Here is a 25,794-nt window from a genome sequence, read left to right on the forward strand (position 1 = left end):
CCAGTGTTGTAAACTGTGCTGGGAATATTGGTTGCGAAAGTAGAAAGGAAACTTTTTTTTTCTTTTGTAGAGACAGAGTCTCACTTTATTGCCCTTGGTAGAGTGCTGTGCCATCACAGCTCACAGCAACCTCCAGCTCCTGTGCTTAGGCGATTCTCTTGCCTCAGCCTCCCCAGTAGCTGGGACCACAGGCACCCGCCACAATGCCTGGCTATTTTTTGTTGCAGTTTGGCCGGAGCCGGGTTTGAACCTGCCACCCTCGGTATATGGGGTCGCCACTCTACTCACTGAGCCACAGGTGCCGCCCTACTTTTAAGTATTTTTGATGATCCCTAATGAACATATTGACTCTTTAACCAATGCCAGAAGATACATATTTTCTTTTACTCATTGTACATGGAGGTAAGTTTATTTACTGTTGTAGGTAAAGTAATCTCTTCAATAACTAATGTTTATTCAATATAAAACTCAGAGGCTTTTTTTATAAAGATGTTTCTCTTCTTCCTGCCACAGGTAATATATTCAATTGTGGGTCAAAGTTCCTTGGATTAAAAGTGCCTTTCAGGCAATATAGTTGTTAAATAAAGCTAATGCTAATACAAATAATAGTAATATCAAACTTGTGTAGTGCTTATTACTCCGTGTATAATATGCCCTGAGTATAATGGACACCTACATTTTTTGCCAAAATTTTCAGGAAATTAATCTTTCATTTCAACTTCTCTTCTTTTTTTTTTTTTTTGACACAGAGTCTCACTTTGCAACCCTTGGTAGAGTGCTGTGGCCTCGTAGTTCACAACAACTTCAAACTCTTGGGCTCAAGCAATCCTTTTGCCTTAGCCTCCTGAATACCTAGTACTACAGCCCACCACAACGCCTGGCTAGTGTTTCTTTTCTTTTTTTGTGGTTTTTGGCTGGGGCTGGGTTTGAACCTGCCACCTATGGCATATGGGACCGGCGCCCTACTAGTTGAGCCACAGGCACTGCCCTAGTGTTTCTATTTTTAGTAGAGATGGGGTTTCCCTCTTGCTCGGGCTGGTCTGCAACTCCTAAGCTCAAGCAAGCCACCCGCCTCAGTCTCTCAGAGTGCTAGGGTTATAGGCATGAGTCACCACGCCCAGCCTCATTTCAGTATTTTAAAGGAGGGCACAAGTTGCTGCACAGTGATGCCTCCTTCTCTTGAGAGAGGTGTGAGGGACAGAACTGGCTGCTGTGGAGAAGCCAAGAGGAGCCCCGGCAGCAGGAGAGGGGGTCCGGATGACCGGAGCACCTAACTCCCCGCAACTGTCCCCTCCGCCCACCCTCATCCCACAGCCTCTCATTTCCTATTCCCACCCATGTGTGTCAGTGGGAATGTGCCCACAGGTACTCTGCTGAATATCCCAGCAGGCTTATTTCCCAGGAAGCTGATGTGAGGGCCGGGGTCAGTTCTTCCCGCTCCGTGCTCCCAGTGGTAGATCTCTGTCCTTTCTTGCACAGCTGGCCCCGTCCTGAGGGGCCAGGACACAGTGCTGAGGAGAAAGCCTTCCCCAGTGTCGGAGTCGCAGCGCCGCCGACCAGCAGAGACGAGGACACCAACGAAGAGTCAAAGGTAACTTTTATGCAGCAAGCTCAAAGGACAGAACAGGAACGGGAATGGGAACTAGGAACCTCTCTGCACGGAACCGTTGTGCAGCCTTATATACCTTTCCTAAGCCAATCAGAGTAGAGTACACGTGTTCGGGAAATGCACATGTTACAGTCCAAAGCGGGAGCAGGCATACAGCACGAGCGCAGCATGCACCTACACAGGCCAATCAGGAGGACTTCCTCAAAGTTGTTTATTAGTTAGGTTCAGAGTGACTTCCTCTCATCGCCAATGTTGGCTCTCATCCTGGGGCATGTCCGGATCAGCCCCGACACCCAGTAATACCCCAGTGACAGTCCCTGCATTTACATTTCTCCTTAGTGACTAGATTTTGACTTCCTTGAGTCATCAGACCTTGGGCACTCAGTAACATCAGAATGAATGACACCAGCCTTCGCCAAACTTGCATACCCAATAAAACATCCAGGGGGCTGGTTAAAATGAGACTCCTGAACCGCACTCCAGTACACTGAACCAGCTCTCCAGGAGAAAAGCCTGGGTGTCCATCCATTAAGAATCGTCCTAGACGATTCTTCCTACTGGCATGTTTGGGAAATCATATCAACTCAGCGCTTTGAGGGTTTAGACAAGTCGTAGGCTCAAATTACCATCTAAGGACTCAGGTACCCCTGAGTTTTGTGCTTTGCTGCCACAGCTGGCTAGTCTACTGCCCAGAAAATTAATAAACTTCCTTTCCTTTTCCTCAAACCACTTGTCCCCATTCTTTGTTCTCACCGATTCATCCTCAGGTACAAGAACCAAACTTTCAGTAACACCGTGGAATGCTGAAATGCTAGAGGTAGATTGTCAGGGTGCCCTGTCAGGTGCTAAGTATCGTGTCCCCTTCTCGAAGGAGAACATTGCCGAAGAATTCCCTTGATGCTCAGAAGGAATGCCCACTCAAGGGAGGATTTCCCTTGGAATCACTGGGGCATTTTCCTTAGATGGTCCCCTGTACTTGAATCATTGAGGGAAGTCTCTCAGGATGGTGGATTCAGGGGAAAGACCCCTCACTAACCTCAGAGAAAAGATGCACTTTCTGGGAGAGAGAAATTTTTAGAGTAGTGACAATTGGGTTAGTTTGTTCACAGGCTGAAGAGGATAAGTCAGTACGAATGGTGAGACTGAAGATGGGAGAGAATTAACAACAGGGATAAGATGGAGATTGCCCTACCATGGAGGGGGAAAATTTCTTTTTCTCAAGTTTGTGAGAAGCAATAAACAGTAATTAGAGATACAGAAAAACACTGATGTGATTGGATACAAGTTTGTCCTATGGGTTGGTGCTGAGTCTGCAGAAAAACTCAAGTGCAATGTCATGTGGGAAGGGAGGCATATTTGCCCAATGGCATAGATAAGAATGGATGATTTTAGCATTGATCAATTTTCAGATTAACTAGCAACTACCTGGAAAGCATAAGCAAATGGAAAATTTGGGGGCTGTGGTTAGACAAAATTATAAGAAAAGAGAAGTTAATTTTCTTCTTCTTTTCACCCCCCACTTTTGCCACATTTACTGCACACTGAATTCTACTTAATCCTTCTTTCTGTTTTCTTCAGAAGCTCATTCTGCTAATGGTTTTACTTTAAGGCAGATGTCAGCCAAAATGATGAATTTAGCGGCAGCCCTTATCTTTGTGTTTCTGAGGCTCAAAGAGCCTCTGAGAACCATGTGATCAATCCCAGAAAAGACCGGGAAGACGGTGGAAACTAAAGTAAGTTTATTCAACTGATTTCCTATAGTAACTAGGAAATATTCATTCTGTTCAAGCAAACATGGACATACAAAACAACTGACCATGTTCTTGTCTATAGAACAAATTCTAAAAAGTTTTTAAGGAATTAATACCAACAGAACACATTCCCTGGCATCAATGCATTAAAATCAGAAATTAATAAATAAAAAATATACCTTTAAGGGCGGCGCCTATGGCTCAGTCGGCAAGGCGCCGGCCCCATATACCGAGGGTGGCGGGTTCAAACCTGGCCCTGGCCAAAACTGCAACAAAAAAATAGCCTGTAGTCCCAGCTACTCGGGAGGCTGAGGCAAGAGAATCGCTTAAGCCCAGGAGTTGGAGGTTGCTGTGAGCTGTGTGAGGCCACGGCACTCTACCGAGGGCCATAAAGTAAGACTCTGTCTCTACGAAAAAAAAAAAGACACCTTTAAAATGCTGTATATCCAGAAATTAATGTGTGGTTTAAAGAGGAAATCAGAATATAAATTAGAAAATACTTATGGGGTGGCGCCTGTGGTCAAAGGAGTAGGGTGCCGGCCCCATATACTGGAGGTGGTGGGTTCAAACCCAGCTCTGGCCAAAAACTAAAAAAAAAAAAGAAAGAAAAGAAAATACTTATAACTGAAAGACTGTACTAGTAAACACTAGGATGAAGCAGCCATACACTACTTCAAATAGATGTGGAAAGATGCTTGATCACATTATTGGCATATAAATGCAATGAAAATCCCAATGAGATATCACATCACACTTACCAAAATTTCAAAAATTTTGAAATTTGAAGGTTTTTCAAGGATTTGGAACAAGTACTCTCATTTTCTGCTGGTGGAAATGTAGATTAGTTTACCACTGTGGAACAAAGGTTGATATTACTTAGCAAGTTTGAAGATTTACATATCCTATATCTCAGAATCCTCTCCCTAAATAGAGCCCGTACTGCTTATACATTATGGTCTATGGGTGAATATCAAAACAACTTTTCAGTTCAAATCACAGAAACATATGGTCAGTGTAATTCCTCTCATGAAAATTTCAAAAACATGTAAAACTATAATTTTTTTATTGGGGTGCAATAAATTGATTCGAAGGCAATGGAAGAATTTGATATTTAGGAAAAGGATTACTCTGGGGAGGGAAGGGAAAGCAGTCACTAAGAACACAAAGAAGAAAGAAGAGAAAAGAGAATCATATAAATGCTCCATTAAAACCACAAAAGGCAGAAAACGAGTGGAAGACAAAATTAGGAAGAAAGAAAAAAGGCAGCAAGTAGAAAACAGTAATAAATATGGCAGATAATTCGACTCTGTTAGTAATCACTCTGAAAATCTATGGTCTAAATGCACCAATTAAAAAAGATTGTCAGAATGGATAAAAACCCAAGTTCCAACTAAATGTTGTCCACAAGAAACCCACTATAAATTAAAAGTAAATGGATGGACAAAGATATACCATGTTAGCACTAATCAAAAGAAAGCAGGAGTAGCTATGTTATTTTTGGACAGAGCAGATTGCAAAGCAAGGAAAGCTATCAGGAATAAATGGGGACAATACATAATGATATAGGGATTAATTTGCCAAGAAATATAATAATTCTTAATGTGTTTGCTCCTAAAAACAGAGCATCGAAACACATGACCCAAGAAAAGATACAAAGTAGATCTCCAATGTGTTAGTGATGTTCAATGACTAGACATGTGTGGTAGGAACATGCAATGTTGTCTTGTTATACATACATGTAAATCATATATGCTATTTTGTATGTGCTATGATCTGAATATTGATGTTCCCCCCAAACTTCCTAAGTTGGAACCTAATAACCAAATGAGAAAGGATTAAGAGAAGGGACATTTGGGCGGTGCTTGTGGCTCAGTGAGTAAGGCATCGGCCCCATATACTGAGGGTGGCAGGTTCGAACCTGGCCCTGGCCAAACTGCAACAAAAACTAGCCGGGTGAAGGGCGGCGCCTGTGGCTCAGTGAGCAGGGCACCGGCCCCATATGCCGAGGGTGGCGGGTTCAAACCCAGCCCCGGCCAAACTGCAACAAAAAAATAGCCGGGTGTTGTGGCGGGCGCCTGTAGTCCCAGCTGCTCGGGAGGCTGAGGCAGGAGAATCGCGGAAGCCCAAGAGTTAGAGGTTGCTGTGAGCTGTGTGACGCCACGGCACTCTACCCGAGCGGGGTACGTGAGACTCTGTCTCTACAAAAAAAAAAAACAAAAAAAACTAGCCGGGTGTTGTGGTGGGTGCCTGTAGTCCCAGCTGCTCGGGAGGCTGAGGCAAGAGAATCACTTAAGCCCAAGAGCTGGAGGTTGCTATGAACTGTGATGCCCTGGCACTCTACCAAGGGCGACAAAATGAGACTCCATCTCTAAAATAAGAGAGAGAGAGAGAGAGAGAGGGGACATTTGGAAGTGATTAGGTCATGAGGGCTGTGCCTTCATGAAAGGAATAGTGCCCGTAATAAAAGAGGCTTGGGCAGTGCCTGTGGCTCAAGGAGCAGGGCGCTGGTCCCATATGCCAGAGGTGGCAGGTTCAAACCCGACCCTGGCCAAAAACTGCAAAAAATAAAAAAAAAATGAGGCTTGAGGGAAGGAAGCCTATTTTGCCCCTTCTGCCATGTGAGGACACACAGAAGTCACCATCCATGAGATTTCTCACCAGGTACTGAATTCACTAGCTGCTTGATCTTGAATTTCCCAGCTTCCAGAATTGTGAGCAATAAAAATCAAATCACTTGGTTTAAGGTATTTTGTTACCTCAGCCAGAGGGGACTAACATAGTTTGTATAATATATTTATATTATACATATAGCAATATGTCTCCTAACAGATTCCACAACAACAACAGCACCGATTATTCTCGTGGAAAGGGTCTTCCCTCTTAATAGAGACAGGGAGCCAAGTAAAGATGCTGATGGAGCAGTGATGAGGAGGAACAGGACAATGAAGTTCACAAGCCTTTTAAGACCGAACTTAGGGCTTTTGAATTAACTAGATGCAGTAGTTTGAAGGGAAAAAATAGGATTATTCATTTTTCTAGCTTGTAAGATTGTGCATTTTTATAAATTGATAAGACATTTCTGTAAAGCTAACTGGAAACAAGCAATGATGTTGCCTTTGGTGGAGAACTGAAGTAGGTTCTGGGTAGCAGAGGGAGGGAAACATGCTTTTCAACTTTAAGATTTGAGTTTAGCTCTGATATGCTTGTTCTGATACAACCAGGAAAAAGTTTTGTAGTAGCAATATTACTATAGCAATGACTCCACTTGTGTTTTCGGATCTGATGCTGAATTAGGCTAAATAGCCAATCTTTTGCATTTATTCTAGGCTGGGATGAAAGTGAGACTCTATTGCCCTCTGGTCAAAGGCACACTCTTGCTGAAGTGGCAAGATTGCCCCTTCTATAGGGTATAAATGAGCCGTCACCATAACTAACGTGTGGCAAAAAGAAATGATGAACTACTCCCTGGTTGGCTTTTGTGATGGCAGCAGCCTCATTTAAAAATTGCATAGTGATATCAGGTATGGTGGCTCATGCCTGTAATGCCTGTAATCCCAGCACCTGGGAGAACGAGGTGGGTGGATTGCCTGAGTTCACAAGTCTGAGACCAGCCTGAGCAAGAGCGAGACACCGTCTATAAAAAGTAGCAGGGTTTGGCAGTGCCTGTGGCTCAAAGGAGTAGGGCGCCAGCCCCATATATTGGAGGTGGTGGGTTCAAACTCAGCCCTGGCCAAAAACTGCAAAAAAAAAAAAAAAAAAAGTAGCTGGACTGGGTAGTGGGCGTCTACAGACCCAGCTACTTGGGAGGCTGAGGTAAGAGAATCATTTGAACCCAAGAGTTTGAGGTTGCTGTGAGCTAAGATGCCACAGCACTCTACCAACATGACCAATTGAGACCCTGCCTCAAAAAATAAAAATAAAAATAAATTGCACAGTGAGATTGATCCTTGACACACTTGCCTTCTCTTTTCTTTTTAGCATCCTTTCCTGTACATAATCCTACACACATATGAGTTAGTTTTCCATCAACTGCAAATTGGTAAAGCCTTAAATTATTAACCCTCAAAGGCGGTTAATAATTAGATTTTATTAACCTCAAATCTTTCAGGTGGAGGATCACTTGAGCCCAAAGGTGGTTAATAATTTCTCTGTTTTTATCAGAAATCCTAAAAATCAAAAAGCCTTCCAAACAACAAAAACATTACTGTTGTTTGTGAGCTCTCTGAAGCTTATGTCTTTTCCACTATACTATTTGACTAATTACTAAGGCTGATCCTGCCTCTTGTTTTACAATGTCATTTATGTAACATACAATTTTGATCATGGTCTTACTCAATTTTTATTCATACTTTGTCTCATTTCATAAAGATTTTTACTGACATAATAAGCACAGTCCATAAGACAGTAAGCTACAAATAAGGAATTAAAAATCAGACCCAGAGAAATAAGAACTACAATAAAGCCAGGTGCGGTGGCTCACGCTTATAATTCTAGCAGTTGGGAGGCTGAGGTGGGTGGATTGCCTGAGCTCATGGGTTCGAGACCAGCCTGAGCAGGAGTGAGACCTCATCTCTAAAAATAGCTGGGTGTTGTGGCAGGTGCCTGTAGTCCCAGCTACTCAGGAGGCTGAGGAAAGAGGATAGCTTGAGCCCAAGAGTTTGAGGTTACTGTGAACTATGACAGCACAGCACCCTACAGAGGGTGACAAAGTGAGACTGTTAAAAAAAAAAAAAGGGGCAGCGCCTGTGGCTCAATCGGTAAGGCCCCATATACCGAGGGTGACGGGTTCAAACCTGGCCCCGTCCAAACTGCAACCAAAAAATAGCTGGGCGCTGTGGTGGGCACCTGTAGTCCCAGCTACTCGGGAGGCTGAGACAAGAGAATCGCTTAAGCCCAGGAGTTGGAGGTTGCTGTGAGCTGTGTGAGGCCACGGCACTCTACCGAAGCCCATAAAGTGAGACCCTGTCTCTACAAAAACAAACAAAAAACTGAGTAAATGCTTAACTTGTGCACTGGGTGAATATAACTGACTTGACATGAGAGAGCTGTGTATTTGTTTACCAATTTATATCTCAGTAGCAAATAACTAGGGATTTAAGAATCCTCATTTGTGTGCTTTGGAAATATCATGTAATCACCTAATACAGTTGCATCATTTTTGTGTTCATATGAAAATAGTTGAAATGATGTTCGCATGATAATTCTGCCTGCTGAACTTCGTGATTCATGTTGTATTTCCTAGTGTACTTAGGTTGATCTCTATTTAATTAATATCTTTATTTAATGGGCCACTGGGGAAATTATAGTCGTTTCTAAGGAAAAGTTTCGTTCACCATTATTTATCATTGACCTGGATGAAGAGAAAGTGTATTGATTAAAATTAATGGAAGCCAGCTATGGTGGCCCACGTCTGTAATCTTAGCACTTTGGGAGGCCGAGGTGGGTGGATTGCTTGAGTTCAGGAGTTTGAGACCAGCCTGAGCAAGAGTGAGACCCTGTCTTTACTAAAAATAGAAAAAAGACATAGGTGGGCATTGTGGTGGGTGCCTGTAGTCCCAGCTACTTGGGAGGCTGAGGCAAGAGGATCACTTGAGCCCCAGAGCTTGAGGTTGCTGTGAGCTGTGAGACAGTAAGACTCTGTCTCAAAAACAAATAAAAAAACCACAACCCACCCCCAAACTGTCGGGGTTACTTTAAACAAGAGATGACAGAATCTGGGTCTCACTCCAACTTGGGCCCTTTAAACGACCATATTCCAAGTTGTTTGAAACATCCTAAAATCTAGTCAAGTGCCCACCTCTTTCTGTGGGATTTTCCTGGACTGGTTCCTCATCTGAGCCTCTGGTCTCCACCCTGCTCTGTCACTCAGCTGGTTCTGCTCCTCTCATCCCAGGGTTTGCTGCCAGTGTTTTTGCTTACTGACGATTTGGACCACTTCTGCTGCTAGGTCCTTGGTGCTGAATCCTGCAGATGACCGGTGCTCAGCCTTTGTCTCCATGCCCTGAAGCTCTGTGGAAATAGTGTTCCTGCCTTCCCCTGATAACTGCAGCTTGAGTCGGCTTGGAGCTGGGCCCACCTGTTTCCTTATGGTTATTTCCTTACGGTGTGTGTGTGTGTATGGGTGTGAGAGAGAGAGAGAGAGAGAGAGAAAGATATTAGTCTTTATTTCCTTTATGTGTTGCCTAGAGTCAAAGACTGAGGAAATCTAATTGCTACCCCGAATTGTTTAAAAAAATAAAAAAGCTCAAAGGTGTAATTCTCTTATTCATTCAATCATCATTCACGCCCTATCCATTGTGTGCCAGGGACTAAGAGCACGGAAGTTAATCGTGGCAGAAACTGTCTCTTTCCCAGAGTTGAATTAACATCAAGGAAAGAAGCCACTTTAAGGCAGCTTTATTGGATGTTATTGATCTGTCATTTATTTACATGGTGGACATAGTTGATGGGACCTTTAGGCAAGAGTAATATGACAAAGATGATGGCAGCCATCAATTAGTCTCCAAGTAGTTCTTTTTTTTTTTTTGCAGTTTCCAGTGGGGCTGGGTTTGAACCAACTACCTCCGGTATATGGGGCCCGCGCCCTACCCCTTTGAGCCACAGGCACCACCCTCCAAGTAGTTCTTAAACTGGGGTGATGTTTCCTGTTCTGTGAGACATTTCTCAATGTCATTTGTCAATGTCTCACAGACATTTTTGGAAGTTACAACTGTGAAGGTACTATATAGTGGTTAGAAATCAGGGACACTGCTAAGCATCCTACAATGTACAGTAGAGTTCCCCATAACAAAGAATTTTTAAGCCCAAAAGTCAACAGTACTGAGATTGAGAAGCCCTGGCTAGTATACAGGGTGGCCATTTAGAGCCTGTATATGTCGATCTCTTTTTTTTTTTTTTTTTTGTAGAGACAGAGTCTCACTTTACTGCCCTCGGTAAAGTCACACGGCTCACAGCAACCTCCAGCTCTTGGGCTTACGTGATTCTCTTGCCTCAGCCTCCCGAGCAGGATCTTTTTTTTTTTTTTTTTGAGACGGTCTCAAGCTGTCGCCCTGGGTAGAGTGCCATGACATCATAGCTCACAGCATCCTCAAACTCTTGGGCTCAAGAAATCCTCTTGCCGCAGTTTTTTCTATTTTTAATAGAAACAGGGTCTCACTTTTTGCTCAGGCTGGTCTCGAACCCATGAGCTCAAGCTATCCACCCACCTTGGCCTCCCAGAGTGCTAGGATCAGGTGTGAGCCACCGAACAATTTTAATGTTCCTGAGAGAGCAACCATTGTGAATGCTTCCTTTAACCTGGTAGCTATTATTATTATTTAATATTTTCTATTAGTTATAGTCTTTTTTTTAAATTTCAGGTTAATGAGAGGGTATAAACAATTAGGTTGCAATGTTTGCATTTGTTAGGTACAGTCCCTCTTATAGTTGTGTCCTACACCCAAGAGGTGTGCCACATACCTGTACATTGTGCCCATTAAGTGGGAGCACATCAATCCTCGTCCTGCCTCCATTTCCACCCTCCCTCATTCCCCCTCCCCCAGGCTTGAATTGAATTGAGTTTTTCTCTTATGTGTTTGGGTATTAGACTGTCTATGAACAGAAAAGTAAAATCTGTAATAACCTCAATGAGATGCAAAAAAGGGGAAATAACAGATACTACAGAAATATAAGGGATTATCTCTGACTAGTATAAGAAACTCTACATCCATAAATTTGACAGTGGGAAGAAGTGGACCAATACTTGGAATCACACCATCTCCTTAGACTTAACCAGGAAGAAATAGATCTCTTGAACAGATAAATATCAAGCACTGAAGAAATAATAAAAAAGCTTTCAACAACAAAAAAGCCCTGGACCAGAAGTCTTCACACCAAAATTCTATCAAACCTTCAAAGAAGAGATTGTACCTATACTGCAGAACCTATTCCAAAACACTGAGAAGGAAGGAACCTTTCCACACATGTTCTTTGGAGCAAACATCATCCTGATACCATAACCAGGAAAGGATCCAACTGAAAAGGAGAATGATAGACCAATTTCACTAATGCATATTGATGCTATCTCAATTAAATTCTCAATAAAATCTTAGTTAATAGATTACAGCTACACATTAAAATATTATTATTATTATTATTGCTTTATTGAAACAGAATCTCACTTACTCACCCTGGGTATAGTACCCAGGCATCATAGTTCACAGCAACCTCAAACTCCTGGGTTCAAGCATTCCTCTTGCCTCAGTCTCCCGAGTAGCTGAGACTATAGGCATGTGGCACACGGCCTGGCTAGTTTTTCTATTTTTTGGTAGAGACACTTGCTCTTGATGTCTGAACTCCACAGGCTTCCTCTTCCCAGAGTGTTAGAATTATAGGTGTGAGCCACTGCACCCAGCCACTATCATTGTTACTTATATTTATTGAGCACTAACTATATGCTAGGCATTATGGCAAATAAATTAACTATCTCATTTAATCATTAAAAAACTACACGGTGGACTTGGCTCCTGTAGCTCAAGAGGCTAGGGTGCCAGCCACGTACACTGGAGCTGGCGGGTTCAAATCCAGCCCAGACCTGCCAAACAATAATGACAACTACAACCAAAAAATAGCCAGGCATTGTGGCAGGCGCCTGTAGTCTCAGCTACTTGGGAGGCTGAGGCAAGAGAATCGCTTGAGCCCAAGAGTTTGAGGTTGCTGTGAGCTGTGATGCCACGGCACTCTACCCAGGGCAACAGCTTGAGACTCTGCCTCAAAAAAATAAACAAAAAAAACCCTACAAGGTGGACATGATGTTAGCTCTATTTTAGAGACAGAGAAACAGGTGTGGTTTGCCCAAGATCTCACTGATACAATAGTAAGTGACAGAGTGGGGAAATCTAACTCCTTATTCTCCACTGCCCACTACTGTTCTCTAACTCTTTTTTAACTCATTTGCCAGGCTCCCCTGCATCTGTTCCTTAGCTCATTAGAAATGACTTCAGTGACACACTATTTGTGTTGGAAGCCCAAGAAGAAAGACAGGTTGACATAATCATGTATAATTTAACCCAAATTCGGGAAGAGACAATGTTACATTTTAAAACATCAAGATCAAGTTTATATGATTAATGGTTCTCTCACATAATTGTGCAGCTGGAACATTAACCTGATCCAATCGAACAGAATCGTTCCGAATCGTTAGTCATATGTAACCCAGGTATGGCTGTGCTGGCGCAAAGCACCGTACTACAGACAGCAGAAGCAACCTAGTAGGCTTCAGTTTACCTTTTCTTATTATGACTTTACTTTTCATCATTTTATACTTGCACTTTACTAAGAGCCTCTGGGAAGTTTTTGTCCAGAATTTTACGGCCCTGATCGTGCTTTTCATCCACGTTTGGTGTTTTCTGAAGGCAACGTTGCAGTCCGCTGTCATCTATATCTTGACTTGCGTTACAGTGTCTGGACCCTCCTAGGCTGTAATTTGACCTAATTCCTTAACCCAGGTAATCCAACACCACGTCTGCCCATATGATAGGGCAGAATTCTTCTGTCTTCTCACCTGACTACCACAGGCTGATGCCACCCAGAAGAATGAAAAGGTAATTCAGAATATGTGGGGTCCTTATAGCGCAGGTGGCTATCCTTATGAAGAAGACGAAGTATGGGCCCCCCAAATCGCAGGTTAGTGTGGAGTAAGCGTTGTTTTGGTCCCAGTAAGTTTCTGAAATAACTTGCTCTTATAAATACATGTGTGTGCTCCCATAGATTGGCTGCGTCATTTTTACGTCCTGGAGGTGGGTGTGGGCATCTTTAATATGCCCCAAATCATTTTTAGAAAGAGTAATAGCAGAATTGTGTCTGCTTGGCTGACAGTAAGTGAAAAGACCGTTGTATGCTGGGCAGTGACAGTGTCAGTGACAGTGTTGGGTTAAATAAATGTTAAAGACGTCTTTCTCTCTCTCTCTTTCTTTTCTTCCTTCCTTCTTTCTTTCTCTGTTTCTTTCTTCTAAAGGGTAGGCTGACAGGTGAAGATATGTATTTTTGTGGGTAAGCATCCTTTTTCTTGCTTGTTACCCAAACTGGTATATCCTCTTTCTCTCATATAGTTGAGTAAGTCTCACAGACCCTGTCTCATTAACGACCTCGCTGAATTCCTGGAGTCGTAAATGGCTGCCTGGACAGGTTTTTGTTTGTTTTGTTTCTCTTATCCTTTGAAAGTCACAGATAGATTAAATAATCTCAAAAATTCAAAGCCAGTCAATAGTTTAGATCCATAGTGTAGCTTTATGTTTTAATTTTTTTTAGAAAGGCTTGCAGCGTCTGTTGTTATTCGGTCTGTTTCCAGAAATGTCCTTTGACACTGCCTGCAAATCCTGCTTGACACTAGAAATACTTATCATCCAGACAGAATGATAATAGTGATAACACTACTACTGTTTACTGACGAATGTGCTAGGCACAGCGTGGGCTGCCTTAAATGCTCTCTCTCCCTTCATCTGCACAACAGTGCCTTTATTTATTCTCATTTTACAGAGAACAAAAGTGAAGTTTACATTAAGTAATGCAGGTTGGATTGAATTACACAGTTGATAAGAAAGCAGCTTAACTGGGATTTGAACACAGGTCAGCTGACAGCAAGGCTTATCTGAATAGCCACTGTCCTACACTGGGCACTCCGTTCTTGGGCTCAGGGTTTAGCAGGATTGTAGAGCACAGAGACAATGGAATAAGAAGGAAGACCAGGGTAAGGGTACAGGACTGGAACTTTCTTTGAGGAGACTGATTTGGTACCAATTTGTTTCTAATTTTTCTCTGTCAAGTCCTGCTTCTATTTTTCACAACATTTCTTTTTTAATTTTTTTTTGTAGAGACAGAGACTCACTGTACCGCCCTCGGGTAGAGTGCCATGACATCACACGACTCACAGCAACCTCTAACTCTTGGGCTTACGCGATTCTCTTGCCTCAGCCTCCAGAGCAGCTGGGACTACAGGCGCACGCCACAACGCCCGGCTATTTTTCTGTTGCAGTTTGGCCAGGGCTGGGTTTGAACCCGCCACCTCAGCATATGGGGCTGGCGCCCTACTCACTGAACCACAGGAGCTGCCCACAACATTTCTTTTTTAAATGAATTATTGTTATTATTATTATTTTTGAAAATGTTTTAATAGCCTGAGGTTTCACTTTGTTGCTCAGGCTGGTCTTGAACTCCTGGGCTCAAGCAGTCCACCTGCCTTGGCCTCTTGGAGTGCTAGGATTACGGATGTGAACCACTGCTCCCGCCCCAGGCTCAGGCTTACTTTAGATAGAATTTCTTGCTTTTTCCATTAGAGGCAAGTAGAGGCTTAATTAAGTCTAGTGTAGTCATCATTTAATTAGAGAGATAACATCTTTTTTTTTTTTTTTTTTTTTTTAGGGGCAGAGTCTCATTTTATTACCCTCAGTAGAGTGCCGTGGTGTCACACAGCTCACAGCAACCTCCAACTCCTGGGCTTAGGCAATTCTCTTGCCTCAGCCTCCCGAGAGAGATAACATCTTGAGTTATAATTTCTATCCAAAATTCTGTATGTCAGCTGGGTGCCTGTAGCTCAGAGGCTAGGGTGCCAGCCACATACACCAGACCTGGTGGGTTTGAACCCAGCCCAGGCCTGCCAAACAACAATGACAACTACAACCAAAAACTGGCCGGGCGTTGTGGTGGGTGCCTATAGTCCCAGCTACTTGGGAGGCTGAGGCAAGAGAATTGCTGAAACCCAAGAGTTTGAGGTTGCTGTGAGCTGTGATGCCACGGCACTCCACCAAAGGTGACACAGTGAGACTCTGTCTCAAAAAAAAAAAAAATTCTCTATGTCTTCAGCTTTACAATCTTTGCATAGACCATTATTCTATGGTCTATGCATAGAATAATAAATAGGATATACAACCGGTTTTTAATTCAGCTTTTATAACTACAGAATTTTTACCTGATTCACTTTCAAAAGAAGGTTGTAGAATTGGTAGCTAGATAAGCTGAGACTTCACTATGACGTAGAATAGTAGCTCACATTTACTGAGCCCTCAGCTATCTGATCCTGTGCCCAGGCTAAGTCTTTTATTATCACAACCTGTCATTTCATTTTCACAATCCAAGGTGTAAATACTAGTGTCATCTCCATTTTTCAGACCAAAGGTAAGGTTTAGAGTGGTTTGGAAACTAGCTCATAGGTCTGACTCCAAGGTCAATATTTTCAATTTTGCCTCCATGGTGTCTGAATTTCAAATCAATGAGGGTAAAATGTACAGAGCATTTTTTCTTTTTATTTCCTCTGCTAAAAATCTGAGTGCTGTTTTTTTCAATGCCAACACACGAATGAGTAGCTTTCAAAACAACACTATTTTTTGAAAGCTACTCATCTGTGTTGGCATTGAAAAAACAGAGCATCGGATTTTTAGCAGAGGAAATAACAGATGAGTAGCTTTAAAAACCAGCACTATTGGCTGGGCATGGTGGCTCATGCCTATAATCTTGGCACTCTGGGAGGCTGAGAAGGCTGGATTGCTTGAGCTCAGGAGTTTGAGACCAACCTGAACAAGAGCAAAACCCCATCTCTACCAAAAATAGGAAAACTAGGCTTGGTACCCATAGCTCAGTGGTTCCGGCGCCAGCCACATACACCATGGCTGGCAGGTTTGAACTCAGCCTGGGCCAGCTAAACAACAATGACAACTGCAATAAAAAATAGCCGGGCATTATGGTGGGCTCCTGTAGTCCTAGCTACATGGGAGGCTGAGGTAAGAGAATCACTTAAGCCCAAGAGTTAGAGGTTGCTGTGAACTGTGATGCCACAGCACTCTACGGAGGGTGACATAGTGAGAGCTTGTCTCAAAAAAAAAAAAAAAAAGAAAGAAAAAAGAAAAACTAGGCAGGCATAGTGGTGGGCGCCTGTAGTCTCAGCTACTTGGGAGGCTGAGGCAACAACATTGCTTAAGCCTGAGAATTTGAGGTTGCTGTGAGCTGTGATGCCATCTCACTCTACCCAGAGTGACAGACTGAGACTTTGTCTCAAAAAACAAATAGAAACCCCACCTCAAAAACAATAACAAAAAACAACACTATTTTCTGTATTTACTATAAATGGAGCACAGGTTGGTGTTGTAACATTCCAAATGCCTTAGCCAGATGTCGGAAACTATGTTATGTTTCTAGTTTTAAATCCCAGAACTTTCCCCTTGTGTCCGTTGCTTCAGCCCACTCGTCATACACCAGACATGCCTCATTTGTTCATGTAAGCAACTTGTAGAGGATTTAATACATGCAAGGGACTATAGATTTGGGGAAGTTTAAAGAACAGACATGGCTCAGCATCCATTGCTCAGTAGTTAGGGCACTGGCCACATGTGCCTGGGGCTGGTGGCTTTGAACTTGGCCCGAACCTGCTAAACAACAATGACAACAACAACCAAAGAAAAAAAGTAGCCGGGCGTTGTAGAGGGTGCCTGTAGTACGGCACTCTACCAAAGGGTGACACAGTGAGACTCCGTCTCAAAAAAAAAAAAAAAGAATAGACACAGCAGTCTAGTGGAGGTGGCAGTCAGGGGCTGAGATGCCTTTGTTGTAGACCTTAGTATGATGAGCACCCCTAAACAGAGGTGTAGGTAAAATTCTGTGGGAACACACAAGAAGGAGTGACTAAGTGTGACAAAAATCGCATATGAGATGGTTCTTGGCCAAGAGCAGGTAGAGCATGTAGGTGTTCAGAGACTTCCAAAGCTCTGACGTCATGGAAGGTGCTGAGCTGTAATGTGCATGACAGGTCCAGGGAAGAGAGAGCTGCGTGGTGGGGAAGGGAACAGGTATGAAGTTGAACCTGGGGCAGGCTTCCCAGGTGGTGGGGGATGGCTGACCAAAGGCCTCCAACCTCCCTGATCTTCCTTGATCATTCAAAGGATGCTCATATCACACTGGTTGGCAATTGATGTTTCCTCTACCTGGAACAATTTGCCCCCAAATATCCATAGAGCCCATCCCTTTGTTTCCCTCAGGTCTTTACTGAAACCACACTTTATCAGAAAGATGCCCTTGACTATCCTGTGTAAATAGCACATCTTTGCCCCGTGTCCTTGACCCTGCTTTATGCTTTCTCGCAGTCTTATCATCATCTGATACATTATTTATTTGTTTACTGGTTTTCTCTTCCTCTTTTTATCTCCCCCACCTGAAATACAAGATCCTTAAGGGCAGGATTTTTGTGTGTGTGTTTTATTTGCTGCTATATTTCCATCATCAAGAACAATGACTGGTACAAAGAAGGATTGTGCTCAATACTTATTTGTTCAATTAATGGATTAATTAGAGTTTTTAGCCTCTGAAGCCCCTTAGAATGCTCTGCCTTTATCTTATCAGACTTTTCTTATCTTTAAAGGCAATACGCAGGCTCAGCACCTATAGCACAGTGGTTATGGTGCCAGCCACATACACTGAGAATGGCAGGTTTAAACCCAGCCTGGGCCAGCTAAACAACTGCAACAACAACAACAAAATAGCCCGGGATTGTGGCGGGTGCCTGTAGTCCCAGCTACTTGGGAGGCTGAGGCAAGAGAATTGCTTAAGCCCAGGAGTTGGAGGTTGCTGTGAGCTGTGATGCCACAGCACTCTACCCAGGGTGATAGCTTGAGACTTTGTCTCAAAAAAAATAAAATAAATAAAAATAAAGGCAAAACACAAAAGCATCACATGGAGTGCCTGTTAAAAAATCCAGATTACGACTATTCCCCCTCAAATATACTATGCAGATAATCTTCAGATGATACGTTTAAAATAACAAAGCCTGCGTCCAGCAGGACTCCTCCGTCACTAGTTACAGAAAATAAAACTCAAGTATGCTCAAAGGAAAAGGTGAATTCCATGGCTCATAGAATAAAACATTTCATGTGTAGCTCTTCCATCATGTGATGGGTGACGCAGTGATGTCACCAAATCCTGTTTCTATCTCCCCTCTGCTTGGCCTTCCATGCCTGGGTTTATCCTTGGATCCTACTTGGTGGCAAAATGGTGGCTACATGTCTAGATGTCACCTTTTCCCCCATCAGCGGGGAAGAAGTAGTGTTTTTTTAAGCTGACCTGGCACAGCATGTGGGATTCATTCTCTTTGGCTTGAATTATGTCCCCTTTTCATTTCCAAACCAGTCACGGTGACCAGTGTGGGAGATGAGCGGATGGGTTAAGCCAGCCAGGGCCCACCTGTAGAGCTGAGAGGGTGAGTGAGGGATGTGGTTGAGGGCTGAATGTTTCAATGGGAAAATTAGGGTGCTGTCAGAAGACGAAGGTAGATGCTGGGGGGGGGCAGCTGATACAAGACGGAGCTTCAGACATTCTTTCAGGTGGTTGACCTTTGTTCCTAGACTGGTGCTGATGGACCATGACTCAGTACTGGTATTTAATCTTAGTCGGGTAATAGTTTTTTGTTCCCCTTTCCTTTCTTGTAGGTAAGTAAAATACTCAACATTCTCCACAAAAGCCCTACCTAGTCCCACTCGTCCCTTAGCTGGTGACCTCATCTTTAATACATAGAGAAAATAGAAGTATTTATTTATTTTGAGACAGAGCCTCAAGCTGTTGCCCTGGGTAGAGTGCCATGACATCACAGCTCACAGTAACCTCCAACTCCTGGGCTCAAGTGATTCTCCTGTTTCTGCCTCCCAAGTAGCTGGGACTACAGGCACCCGCCACAACACCTGGCTATTGTTTGGTTGCAGCCGTCATTGCTGTTTGGCAGGTCCGGGCTGGATTCGAATCCTCCAGCTCAGTTGTATGTGGCTGGTGCCTTAGCCATTTAAGCCACAGGCGCCAAGCCGAAAATAGAAGTATTTATTTATTTTATTTTATTATTATTTTTTAATTTAATTTAATTTCTTTTTTTTGCCGTTTTTGGCTGGGGCTGGGTTTGAACCTGCCACCTCCGGATATGGGGCCAGTGCCCTACTCCTTTGAGCCACAGGCGCTGCCCGAAAATAGAAGTATTTATATAAATCTCCATGTCTCCCATCAACCCATCCGATTCACAAACTTATCTATATTTGTGCTCGTTCTTACCTTTTCCCCAGTAGTCTCAGAGGTGTGGTTGACAAACGAGGGCCTGCTGATGTTTTTGTAATTGAACTTTTATTGGAAGACAGCTATAGTCATTTAAGTGTTGTCTATGGCTTCTTTTGTGACACAGTGGAAGAGTTTAGTAGTTGCAACAGAGACTGTGTGGCCGGCAAAGCAGAAAATGTTTTGTGTCTTGCCCTTTAAGACAAAGTGTGCTGATTGCTGTTTGGAAGATGGAGTGACTATCACATGATCAAGACTAATCGTTCTTGTTCCTGATCTTGTCCTCTTCCATTTCTTTAGGCCATGTAGGCTTTCCTTCTGCCCTCAGCTTCTTTTTTCCTCACTCTACCAGTGTGCTAATGATAGTAGCCTTAAACCAAAACAAAATATTTCTTGTTCCTTCAACATTTTTTTTTTGAGACAGAGTCTCACTCTGCCACCCTGGATAGAGTGCTGTGATGTCACAGCTCACAGCAACCTCAAACTCTTGGGCTCAAGAGATTCTCTTGCCTCAGTCTCCTGTAGCTGGGACTATAGGTGCCTGGCTATTTTTTAGAGATGGGAATGCTTGGCTATTTTTTAGAGACAGGGTCTTGATCTTTCTCAGGATGGTCTCCAACTCCTGAGCTCAAGCAATCCACCCACCTTCGCCTCCCAGATTGCTGGGATTACAGTTGTGAGCCACTGTGTCCAACATTCAGCATCCTTATTACCCTGGCTTGTCTTTCATTTTCTCTTCTCATCTAAGCTCCTTAAAAGTGTTGCTGTCAGGCTGGGTGCAGGGGTTCATGCATGTAATCCCTGCACTCTGGTAGGGTGAGGAAGGAGGATTGCTTGAACTGAGGAGTTCAAATCCAGCCTGAGCAAGAGTGAGACACCCATATCTACTAAAAAAATAGAAAAATTAGCCCGGCATTGTGGTGGGTGCCCATAGTCCCAGCTACTCAGGAGGCTGAGGCGAGAGGATTGTTTGTACCCAGGAGTCTGAGTTTGCTGTGAGGTAGGCTGATGCCATAGCACTCTAGCCTGGGCAACAGAATGAGACTCTATATCACAAAAAAAGAAAAAAAAAGAAAGTGGCTTGGTGCCCATAGCACAGTGGTTACAGTGCCAGCCACATGCACAGAAGTTGACGGATTCAAACCTGGCCCGGGCCAGCTAAACAACAATGACAACTGCAACAAAAAAATAGCTGGGCATTGTGGCAAGCACCTGTAGTCCCAGCTACTTGGGAGACTGAGGCAAGAGAATTGCTTAAGCCCAAGAGTTTGAGGTTGCTGTGAGCAGTGATGCCATGGCACTCTATCGAGGGCAACAAAGTAAGACTCTGTCTCAAAAAAAAAAAAAAAAAGTATTGCTTTCATGATCAGTCTTATATTCCCCACCTTCCAGTCACTTCTCAAACCACTTGTGTCCTCACCATTTGTTTTTAGTTAACTAGTTAATGATATCAGTCACTTAATTACTTAAGCCATTTAGTTAATAAAAATATTTGTTGAGGAACCACTGCATGCCAGGTTCTGTTCTAGGCTCTGAGGACACAGCAGTGAACCACATCGGCAGAAACTCTTGCCAAGTAGAATTTATAATCTGGTGGGGGAGACAGACAATGAACAAAATAAATAACACATCCAGTATGCTGGCAAGTGATTAGTGCTATGGCGAAAACTCAAACAGGGGAGATAGAAGGGGGTGCTGGCAGGGGTGTAGGGTTCAGATTTTAAAAGGATGATTGAGGAAGGCCTGACTGAAGAGAAGGCATTTGATCAAAAACCTAATGGAGTGGAATGATTGAGCCCCTGGCAGAGGGACTAGCAAGGGCAGGGATGTCTGGAATATTCAAGGAACTGTATGGATGAAGCGACTAGGAATAAGGAACAGAGAACAGGAGATGGGGTTGAAGGGGTCCTGAGGGGTTATGTTACTTAGCACCTCGTAGGACATTCTAAAGATTTTGCTTTCGAGAGGAGGGGTGGAGTGGCGGTGAGACAAAAATAAAAAAAATAAAAAATAAAGATTTTGGCTTTACTCTGAATGACTTGGATCTGAATGATTTGGGATATTATTAAAGGGTTTTGAGCTAAGAAAAAATATGATCTGATTTTAGCATTCTTTTTTTTTTTTTTTTGAGACAGAGTCTTACTCCGTCATCCTGAGTAGTGTTCTGTGGCATCATAGCAAACAGCAACCTCAAACTCATGAGCTCAAGTGATCCTCTTGTCTCAGCCTCCTGAGTACCTGGGACTATAGGCATGTGCCACCGTGTCCGGCTGGTTTTTCTATTTTTAATAGAGACAGGGTCTTGCTCCTACTCAGGCTGGTCTCAAACTCCTGAACTCAAGCAGTCCACCTGCCTGCTTTGACCTCCCAGAGTTCTAGGATTACAGGTGCGACTTTAGTATTCTAAAGGGAAACTCTGGGGCTGTTCTAACAGAAGCCAGTTAGGAGATTCCTATAATTTTCCCAAGATGATGATGGCTTCAATGCGGTACTTACTGGTGACTCTCAGTTCTGAATATACTTTGAAGATAGAGGTGACAGGACATGCTACAGATTAGATGTGGTGTGGGACATAAAAAGGGGTGTCAAAGACAAATCCAGCGTTTTTGGCTTAAACCACTGAACAGATGGAATTGTCATCCAGATGAGAAAGATTATATGTGGAGCAAGTTTTGGAGGACACATCGGAAATTTGTTTCAGGGCACACTAACTTTGAAATGCCTTTTACACATTCAAGAGAAAATGTCGAGTGTACATTCAGATAAATAAGTCAGGGCTGGAGAGAAATATTTGCAAGCCAGCATATAGATCACAGTTAAAAACCACATGACTGGGTGAGATCACAAAGGGAATCCCTGGGGTCCTCCAATTTTAAGACATTGTAAAAAATGAGGAGGAAAAGACTTTAAAAAAGCAGCAGCCAGTCAGACAAAAGGAGAACCAGGTGCAAAGGTGTCATGGCAGCCCAGCGAAGAAAGCGACTGGAGGAGGAGAAAGCAAACAGCAGGATTGAATGTTACCCAGAGGTCAAGTAAGATGAGGATTAGAGAATTGCCTCCTGAATTTGGCATCATGGGTCACTAGTGATCTTTTCTCTTTTGTGGAGACAGAGCTTCACTGTACCGCCCTCGGTAGAGTGCCATTATGTCACAGGACTCACAGCAACCTCCAGCTCTTGGGCTTAGGCGATTCTCTTGCCTCAGCCTCCCGAGCAGCTGGGACTACAGGCGCCCGCCACAACGCCCGGCTATTTTTTTTGTTGCAGTTTGGCCGGGGCCGGGTTTGAACCAGCCACCCTCGGTATATGGGGCCGGCGCCCTACTCACTGAGCCACAGGCGCCACTCCCCCTTTTTTTTTTGGATGTAATACTGTTTATTTAACTTTAAAAACATTTCAGCATTCTAAACACACAAAAAAGAACAGAACATTGCAAATGTGTTTAAGTACAGAAGGTTCTTGAACTTTCATGGATGCAGTGGCTCTTCCGCTTGCTGCTTTGCCAACAATGAAGAGTTCTACGGTTTGTTTTAAAACAGTTTAAAAACTACCGCACTTAACTAAAAAAAAAAAAAAATCCAAACACTTCTCATGCCAGCTGACCCCCCTTTGTCCACAGCTAAGAATGGCAGCAGAATGCTATGCCACTATATGCAAAAACAACACAACCTGAAGCTAAATGGACGCCCGCTGCAGTGTCAACATGTCCAGCTCACAGTGCACGCCCTGAGTTAGGGCCCCTCAGGAGGACATGTTTCCCCAGGGCCTTAACGCCAAGCAGGGAGCAGCAAGAGTTGGCCTCTGTTGTTTTGTTCGTTTTACGACCTATAGATACGTACAGTTGATAACTCAGGATTTCTAGCCAATAACCATATAGTTACCACCATCTTACAAATTAAAAAAAAAAAAATGCCAGAAACATCTTTTTTTTTTTTTGAATTTTATTATTTTATTTTATTTTATTATCATTATTTTTTTTGCAGTGTTTGGCTGGGGCTTGAACCTGCCACCTCCGGCAGATGGGGCCGGCACCCTACTCCTTTGAGCCACTCTTTAAATGCTTTGTCACACCAACAGCAAAGTGCACAGAGTGAAGAGAACACAAGAGTGCCTTTTCATTTTAAGAATGTTTAGAAATATGTTCAACTTTGATACAGTTTCAGGGTGCTCCAGACACCCATGGCTACTTCATGTAAACCGCTGACAATTTCTAGAGCACTTGGAAACTACAATATGATCATGATCAAATTTTGTGATTAAACCTAATGAAGGCAATAGACATTTCTCAATTAAGAGATGTGTCATTTACGGCGCTCCCCTACTCTAAGGTATTCACATGGAGACAGATAAACAGTTTTTTATTCATCCTCCTCCTCTCCTTCCTCGTCTTCTTCATCTTCCTCTTCCACCTTTTTCCTGGCAACCTTAGTGGGACCCTTTGCGCCATCAAACTTTCCTTTAGACTTATAGTCAGCGACGTCCTTCTCATCCTTCTCCTTCAGCTTGGCTGCCTTAGTGATGTAAGGTTGCTTTTCACTGTCACTTAAGTTATTCCACATCTCACCCAGCTTTTTTGCCACATCTCCAATAGAGATATCAGGATTTGTAGACTTGATCTTGGGGCGGAATTCTGAACAGAAGAGGAAAAATCCAGACGATGGCCTCTTGGGGGCATTGGGGTCCTTCTTCTTTCCTCCTTTAGCTGGTCCATAATCCTTCATTTCCTGATCATAGCGGACTTTATTAGCCTTTGCCATTTCATCAAATTTAGACTTCTCTTTCCCAGACATTGCCTTCCACCTTTCAGAGCACTTCTTGGAAAATTCTGCAAAATTGACAGGGACCTCTGGGTTTTTCTTCTTATGTTCTTCTCTGCATGTCTGCACAAAGAAGGCATAGGCAGACATCTTGCCCTTTGGTTTCTTGGAGTCACCTTTAGCCATCTCGACTGTATTGTTCGCTAGTCTGGGCAGCCTAGTGATCTTGATAAGAACAGTTTGGTAGAATGGGAAGAACAGAACCCCGATTGGAGCATGTTCAAGACTGCCTGAGAGGGGAAGAGTTACAGACAGGGAAGACAGAAAATGTTGAGGAGTCTGCCACAAAGGTGGCAGAGAAACAACATTATATTTGACAAATCCAGGGATTTTCTTCTTCTTTTTTTTTTCCTGTTATCTTTGGCACCATGGGGTTTTCTTTCCTCTGGGTCTTAAGACTCCCACCAACTCCAGCTTGCTTGCCCAGCCACAGGAATGTATGCTCCGCGGCATCCCAGTTTGGGTTCACAAGACTCCATCATTCAGAGTTGGAGAAGTGTAAGCCAAGGCAGGAGGGGCAGGTGGACTTGACAATAACCCCATCCCACAGACCAATGGTAGGCAGTGAACACCTCGATAATCCTCCCAGAGTACCATCTTGGGACTGTGAAGGGAAGAATGAGCTAAAATGAACCCTCCGCGCTAACCTTTAAAGGACATAACTGGAGGATTCCATCTGGACCACAGTGTTTTTGTCCTACTTATGGACCAAAACACAAGTGAAAGTTCTGCAACTCTTGGCTATTCCAAAGGTCCAGGAGAAGAAATGATGTTTGCATGGAGACGAAATTAGTTGAATTCAGGATACATTATGAAGGCAGAGCAGATAAGTCACATGGAGTGATGGATGTGGGAGATAAAGATAACTCTTAAGCTGGAGTTGGCTGAGCAACTGGGGAAGTGGTGGTTGTACATACTGACCTGGAGGAGGAGTAGGTTTAGGGATGGAAGTCAAAGTTCTAACCAGGACCAAAGTGCTGGCAAGCGGTTGAGTTAGCTTGGTCAGTCAGTGGTCTTATCAAATCGTGTTCATTGTGTGTGTGTGTGTGTGTGTGTGTGTGCGCGCGCGCGCGCGCGCGCGCGCACGCACATGCGGTTCCAGCAGGCAAGTGGGTAACACTTTGGTTAATGATGCTCCATGAACTAACATCACTTTCAGAGGAATTCTGTAAAGGACAAAGATGGGGTAAAGTCCATCAGGAAACCTGATGAAGCAAACTATCCAGGAGCACCAGGCTAGCCTGGACAACAGAGTGAGACTTTGTCTCAAAAAAGAAAAAATGTTTTAAAGGTTTTTAGAAACCAAAATCTTACACGTGCCAAATTACTTTTGTTACTTAAAAAATGTTGAAAAGTATAATTCTTATATATTCTATTTGTTTTTTTTTTTTTTTTGGTTTTTGGCCGGGGCTAGGTTTGAACCCACCACCTCCGGCATATGGGACCGGTGCCCTACTCCTTGAGTCACAGGCGCCGCCCATATTCTATTTTTAAATATTTTCTTAGGGTCCTTTTACTATAAATAGTCACAATTTAGAAGATATATACATTATCACACATGTAAA

General features: G+C 43.3%; 1 protein-coding gene across 1 annotated transcript; it reads right to left on the reverse strand.

Moving 5' to 3' along the window:
• Positions 1-23,770: 23,770 nt before the first annotated feature.
• On the reverse strand, positions 23,771-24,355 carry LOC128586355 (high mobility group protein B3-like). Its single transcript, XM_053592107.1, has one exon. It carries the CDS (start codon positions 24,353-24,355, stop codon positions 23,771-23,773), a length of 585 nt encoding a protein of 194 aa, XP_053448082.1.
• Between the last annotated feature and the right edge of the window lie 1,439 nt (positions 24,356-25,794).

The sequence above is a fragment of the Nycticebus coucang genome, chromosome 5 (genome assembly GCF_027406575.1).
Source record: "Nycticebus coucang isolate mNycCou1 chromosome 5, mNycCou1.pri, whole genome shotgun sequence".
Taxonomy (NCBI): Eukaryota; Metazoa; Chordata; class Mammalia; order Primates; family Lorisidae; genus Nycticebus; species Nycticebus coucang.

Coding starts and splice junctions, on each gene's coding strand:
- LOC128586355 (XM_053592107.1), bottom strand. CDS start 24,355: ATGGCTAAAGGTGACTCCAAGAAACCAAAGGGCAAGATGTCTGCCTAT.